The 6,075-nt window shown below is 63.7% G+C and overlaps 1 protein-coding gene across 5 annotated transcripts; it reads right to left on the bottom strand.

Annotated features, from left to right (window-relative positions):
• Positions 1-343: 343 nt before the first annotated feature.
• Positions 344-6,057, bottom strand: Slc16a8 (solute carrier family 16 member 8). Of its 5 annotated transcripts, none has more exons than XM_063243748.1 (6): positions 5,474-6,057; positions 4,747-4,799; positions 4,329-4,556; positions 3,559-3,702; positions 2,568-3,413; positions 344-872 (listed from the first exon to the last, which is right to left on the bottom strand). In XM_063243748.1, the coding sequence occupies exons 3-6, from the start codon at positions 4,540-4,542 to the stop codon at positions 547-549; spliced, it is 1,530 nt and encodes a 509-aa protein (XP_063099818.1). In that variant the 5' UTR covers positions 4,543-4,556; positions 4,747-4,799; positions 5,474-6,057; the 3' UTR covers positions 344-546. The 5 variants fall into 5 exon arrangements, with proteins under 5 accessions (XP_063099818.1, XP_063099817.1, XP_063099819.1 ...); XM_063243747.1 differs by having other exon boundaries at positions 4,329-4,553; XM_063243749.1 differs by lacking the exon at positions 5,474-6,057 and adding an exon at positions 5,353-5,371.
• Between the last annotated feature and the right edge of the window lie 18 nt (positions 6,058-6,075).

Genomic DNA, 6,075 nt, shown 5'->3' with positions numbered 1-6,075 from the left:
AAAGGTACCCCTTGGGTTGGTGAGGGACGTCTGTACTGGCAACATCAGGCCCAGGCCAAGGTGAACACCTGGACTCATTCCCTCTGGTGCGCAAAGGAAGCCAGGCCACTGATCGGGCTTCACCACCCGCCCTGGCCTGGGACCTGGGTTTTGTCACTACTGCTCAGCCTATCACCTCCAGGAGAGATGCAGGTGGCAGCCAGCAGGCTCAGTGCACAGCCCGGCTGCCTTTCATCTGTCACTGACTCATCCGACTCCAGAGGCCCTGGAAAGACACCACAGAACTTCCCTGCCCCACCTTGAGGCTGCAGCCAGAGCCCCGGGTAGAGGTGCTGCAAACAACTTGTCCTTCAGCTGAACTTTATGGATTTGATTTCTGTCGCCCCGCAGCTGTTTGAGCAGCAAGGGGACAGGGGCTGGCGAATGGGAAGGATGTTTCCAGGATGTTCCCGGGCTTGCCCCAGGGGATGACCACCCGGCTGCTACCAGTGTGCCGGAAAGAGGAAGCCACTGTTGTGGAGCCCCCAGGCGGCCTCGCCCAACGCGCTACACAGACTCCTGGCCAGGGCCTGGTTCTGCCTCCACCTCCGGTTCCACTGCCCCGGCCCGGGGGCTCAGCATCTGCAGGACCTGCATACTGCCTGGCTGCTCGGTGTCGGCAGGCAGTGGCTCCGAATCCCCCTCTGCCTCGGTGTCTTCGGCCTCTCTAGCGGCACCCTTGGTGGCTGTGCCAGCCGCAGTCTCCGGAGATTGAGATCGGGAGCGTAGGCAACAGTGGGTGGCAACAGCCATAAAGACCCCAGCCAGGGCCACCTCGGAGCCAGCCAAGTAGAAGATGATCTCATAGTTCTTCAAGGCATCCACCAGGCGGCCTGGGGGGAGTGGGAGGTCAGGGCCTGTTTGGGTGACACCTCCCCGCCCCCACCCCCCTTGGTCTTTATTTCTGTTTCTTAGAGGCAAAACCCCCATTGAGTTCTGCCATATGATAATTTTAAGATGTCACTTTTCCCTCCCTGAACCTCAATTTTCTAAGCAATATGGGGCTTCTGATGAGACAGCACTTTACAGCTGCAGGGCACCCCCTTCGCCCTGACATGCCCAGCTGCAGCTGTTCAGCGGCAGTGGGAGGACGCTGTGCTGGCCTCCTGGGCTCCTGGCTCTTACTCTGCCCACAGTCATCTGGTCCCCAGATACTTGGCTCAGTGTCCTCCAGCCTCCTGTCACTGCCGGGGGCCACAATCATCCCAGCCTCAATTACACTCCCCTGAACAAGCTCTTTCCTTCTGCATGCAGGTTGCTTTTTAATCTCGTGTGTGCATGGGTATGTGCACGTGTGTGTGTGTGTGTGTGTGTGTGTGTGTGTGTGTGTGTGCGCGCGTGGGTGTTAGGGCTGGAACCCAGGGCCTCCGGCATGCTGAGCCCAGGCCCTACCACTAAGCTATGGCCCCTGGAAAATCTTTTCTTTTTTGAAACAGGGTCCCAAAAAACTACTACATAGTTCAGACTGGCTTTGTAGTCCAGGCTGGCCTGGAACTCGAGGTTGTCCTCCTGCTTCAGCCTCCAGAGTGCTGAGATTACAGGCGTACACCACCACACCCAGCTGGAAAAATATTTAGCTCCAAACATTTTCCCCTAAAGTGTGGGTCCTCTGGGAGCTCCCCCACTCTCTCTGGGGCATTCTTGTGGGTGACCACACCAGGCCTGGATCTTTGAGAAGTTCCTGATGTTCTCTGGGCCAACTGCCCTAGCCAAGGCCCTCTGAGGAGCATTCCCCTGCACATCCCGGCCCCTGCCCAGCCAGCCCAATCTGTCCTTGTCCCTTCCTCCTTCAGCACCTTCTCAGCCTCTGTTGCTCTCTGCCCATTGGATCCGCCATGCTGCACAGATGGCAGATGCACCCTGAGCAGTGTTTCGGGCTTGGCTGTTCTCACTGGGTCTCCCTGTTCCATCCTCAGCCTCCTCTCAAGGAGCAGAACCCAGGGTCTTCCACCTTCTCATCTTAGCTCCCACCTCACTTGTACAGGAAACCCCAAGCCTATTCCCACCCTGGGGGCTCAGCCAGGACACCTCACTGGCCACTCTCACCAGGCAGCTCTCCAAGGTTCTTTATGGCAAGCACCCTTCTCCCCAGCTGCCCACTCAGTCCCCCTGGACTGGTTCCTTTACAGCTGGAGGATGAAAGCATCTGATACTGTTCCAGGATGTGGGCATTTCTCACTACAAGATTTCCTTTGGCTCTTTTGAGAGTGAAAGTTGTGCTAAGCTGCAGTGCCTCAGTTTCCCCACCTGTGAATGGGGACTAAGCAGCTGCACCTCACAAAGCCTCTATGCCATCTGCTTGAGATAGCTGTGTGTCTGCTACCAGATTTGGTCTCTTCCTGCCAATTTCCTGACTCTTCACCCAGAGCTGGGGGACCCTGGCTGAGGGGGGAGGTCGACTGGCCATAGAAAGGCCGGGGTCCATGCACCAGGCTGTCTCTGCCATGGTCCCTTCCCCACATCCCTGGAAGTTTCAATTGGCACTAAGGACTCTAAGCCTCGCCCCCCGCTGCTCCTCCGGGGCGCACCGGCAGAGGGCGGTCCGATGAGCACGGCCACGGCCTCCACGAGCAGCACCAGGCCCAGCGCACTGGGGAAGCGGGGTGCGCCCACCGCCGCCATGAGCACCTCGAACTGCAGCGCGCCTACCATGCCGTAAGAGAGGCCAAAGGCCACACAGAAGGCGACCAGAGCGCCGTAGGAGCGCGCGCGCGCGCTGCCCAGGTCCGTGAGCCCGTTGGCCAGCAGGGCCAGGCTGAAGAGGTAGGGGACGTGCGGTCGCAGGCGCGGCAGACCCGCCAGGGCTCCGCACGCCGGCCGCGCCACGATATCGACGAAGCCCACGATGGACAGCAGGAAGGCGGCGTCTGTGTCGGGCACGCCCGCGTCCTTGGCGTAGTTCACCAGCAGGATGGCGGGGACGAAGAGCCCAAGCGCCATCAGGAACTTGGTGACCACGTACACGACGAAGGCACGGTCGGTGCACACGGCCACGTCCAGCAGGCGCCGGCGGGCCCGGCCGCTAGGGAGCGCGTCGCGCGGGTTTCGCCGCGCGCCCACGGCCTGCGCGTCCTCGGGCGCGTCCCCGGCGGCGGGGTCCTCGGCGCGGTCCGCGCGCGGCCGGGGGCCCAAGCCCGTCGGCGGCGGCCGCATGACGGCTCCGCACGCGCAGCAGTGCAGCAAGAGGCCGCCGAAGAGCAGGAAGCCGCCGCGCCAGCCGAAGCGCTCGAGCAGCACCTGGCCGAGCGGCGACAGCGCGGAGAGGAACACCGGGCTGCCCGCCGCCGCCAGCCCGTTGGCCAGAGGCCGCCGCCGCTCGAAGTACAGCCCCAGCATGATGAGCGACGGCTGGAAGTTGAGGGCCAGGCCCAGGCCTGCGGGCGAGGCGGTGCTGTGCGGGGGTCCCCGGGCCGGCGCGGCGGGGCAGGGACATGAGCCCCGCCCTCGTGGGGAACTGGGGACCGGACTCGAGCAGGGCCCCCCGCCCCGCGCCGCGCCCCACCCGCAGGGGGCGCTCACCTGTGAGCACGCCGGCCGTCAGGTACAGCTCCAGCAGGCGCCGCGCGAAGGAGGCCAGGATCATGCCCGCCGCGGCCAGCAGCCCGCCCGCCAGCATCACCGGGCGACAGCCAAAACGCGTCACGAGGACGCTGGACACGGGCCCTGTGGGCAGGCAGGGTCACCGTGGGCCGGGCCACCCTCCCCTCGGGGAACCTGGGCCAGACGCTGCACCTCCCAGCCCTGGAAGGTGACTCGTTGGAGGAATAGGGTCACCCAGGTGCAGACCCAGCATGGGGCGCAGTGTCTGCTCCAGTGAGCCCGGCAGGTGGCGGGGTGGGGGGAGGCTCGGCCTGGAGCCCCCCAGCCCCACCCCATCTGGAACCGTAACCCTCAGCAACGGTGGCTTCCACTTCATCCTCTTCACACACCCGCGTCTCCTCCACCTGGCAGTCTCCGTCCGCATGGCTGGGTTCTTCCGGGCGCCCCTGCCCGGCTCAGCACCCCGCCGGGCACCCCACCACCCGCGGGCACACAGGTGATGGAGCCGCTGCGGAAGTTGCCTTTAGGTCTGTTCGCTCACTGCGGGAACGGCCTCATGGGTCTGTGGGGACAGAGGTGCCCCGCCCGCTGGCCAGGTCCACTACCTGGGCCAGCTCTACACTGGTTCCTGTCCCTTTCTTGCCCCAGCTCCCCTTTTTCTGGTGCCAGAGTTTCCGCAGGAAACGGGGTTCCCATCCCCTTCCCCGCGCCCGACCCTGGGCCCCGCAGAGGCTCAGGAGAGCGCTGACCCGTGCCGTAGAGCATGGCCAGCATGATGGAGGACACCCAGGCCGTGTCGCTGTAGCCGGCGCCAAAGTCGCGCATGAGCGAGCGAAAGAAGACGCTCACGGCCTTGGGGAAGCCATAGGCGAAGCCGGTGACCACGAAGCAGGCGGTCAACACTACCCAGCCCCAGCCGCCGTCTGGGGGGTCCACACCCCGCCGGGGGCCGCCAGCTCCCATCTCCACCGCCTCTGCTGGAAGACAAGGACTTGGCAGGGTCTGTGTGTGTGTGGGGGGGGGCCTGGAGGGGAAACTGAGGCCATGAGTTACCCACAGAACCCTCTCTGCGGTGGAACCAGGAGGGAAACTGAGGCAGGAGGCGCGGCCCAAACCTCCCTCCCCACCAGGGGCTGTGGAGGTGCGGGAGAGCACTAGGGGTCCCACCTGAGCCTGGACGTCAGGAAGGCTCCCTTGGGAGGGTTTCTCCCTGTCAGGCCCTAGTGACAGCAGAAAGGATATGGTGTGAGAGCAGGGCAGCCAGTGTGTGTGCAGACGTATGCCAGGGACTGCCAGTGTCCCTGAGGAGCAGACACAAGGGTCTCAGGACAATCAGAACGAACGCCCTGTGGGACAGGCGCCAGCTGCAGGCTGGACTGTGGCCTGTTTTCCTATTGGCCTTACTGTGTGTTCCTACTTCTTGATGATGGGAGTGACAATTGTCACTGGAACACTGAGGGGAACCCAGGTCACACACATTAGCTTTGTCTCAGAAGCCAAGGGACCCAAGATCTGGGTCACTCCAGCTCTTGTCTTGCTGACCTCAGTTTCTCCACCTGTAAGATGGGCGGCTGATCTTATCTAGGCAGCTAGAAGCCTCACAGAGGGGTTGGAGGAGCACCAGAGACCTGCCCTCCATCCCCAGCACTCCCAAAGCCTCCCCACATGGACACTGGCTCCCCTGCCTGTCAAGGGCAGCACCTGAGGGTTCTCTGCAGCCTCTGCATCCTGGTTACAGACCCTAAGGGCACACTGGGCCACGTTACCCTGTACCTTCAGTTCTTGGAGTGTCCTTACTGGCATTGGGCAAGGCTGGTCCCCCTCCCCAGAGGAACCTGGGACCCTGCCCTCTTCCCCTGGCCCCAGGTCCCAGCAGCAGCTAGCCTGCACTCACCCGGCCTGTCCTGCTCTGGGCATCAGCCTCATCTCCTGAAGCCTGCGGAGGGGGAACCGTCTGGCCTCGCAGGCTCCCGTGACACTGACCCAGCTGGGGCTCAGACTCCCCGTACCTAGCAGCCTTCGATCACCACTGCCAGCTCACTCCCTGTCTCGGGCCTGGGGCTTAGAGCGGCCCCCACCTCACTCCTGCTAAGAGGCTTTGGCCCAGGAAGGGGAGAGGGCTGGGGGACTACGGGCACCGAGCCAGCAGGGCCTGTGAGTGGGACCCCTGGCCTGGCCTGGCCAGGAGGGTTAAGGGGACCCCTCCAACTCCGGGGGCCTCAGGCAGAGGACACAGAGCCCAGAGGATCCTAGCCTGGGGCTGGGGGACACAGCCCCCAGTCCTCGTGTGCCCCTGCCGGCCACATTCCAGGAGGGCTCCCGGCTTTCCAAGCTAATCCAGGGGCTCAGGCATGCGGCGTGGGGGTGGCAGGGCCAGAACAAAGGGTGCTGTGTCCAGGGGCCGTTAGAGAGGAAGGTGCTGGGGTCCACACGTGGGCCACTGCCACCCTCTCCCCACCATGGAGCAGCCACTGCTTCCTGGGACGGGGCAGAGAC

This window comes from Cavia porcellus, unplaced genomic scaffold, assembly GCF_034190915.1.
Source record: "Cavia porcellus strain 051 isolate PalLab524CR breed Dunkin Hartley unplaced genomic scaffold, mCavPor4.1 scaffold_40, whole genome shotgun sequence".
NCBI classification, from domain to species: Eukaryota; Metazoa; Chordata; class Mammalia; order Rodentia; family Caviidae; genus Cavia; species Cavia porcellus.
Note: the sequence above shows the minus strand (reverse complement) of the source record. Positions and strands in the feature narration are given on the sequence as shown.

What these genes read in the sequence shown, in the direction of transcription:
- Slc16a8 (XM_063243748.1), bottom strand. Translation starts at nt 4,542, where the DNA reads ATGGGAGCTGGCGGCCCCCGGCGGGGTGTGGACCCCCCAGACGGCGGC. An exon ending in GGCCATGCTCTACGGCACGG is followed by an intron (nt 3,703 to 4,328) that starts GTCAGCGCTCTC and finishes GCCTGCCCACAG; the next exon opens with GGCCCGTGTCCAGCGTCCTC. An exon ending in CATCGGACCGCCCTCTGCCG is followed by an intron (nt 873 to 2,567) that starts GTGCGCCCCGGA and finishes CACTCCCCCCAG; the next exon opens with GCCGCCTGGTGGATGCCTTG.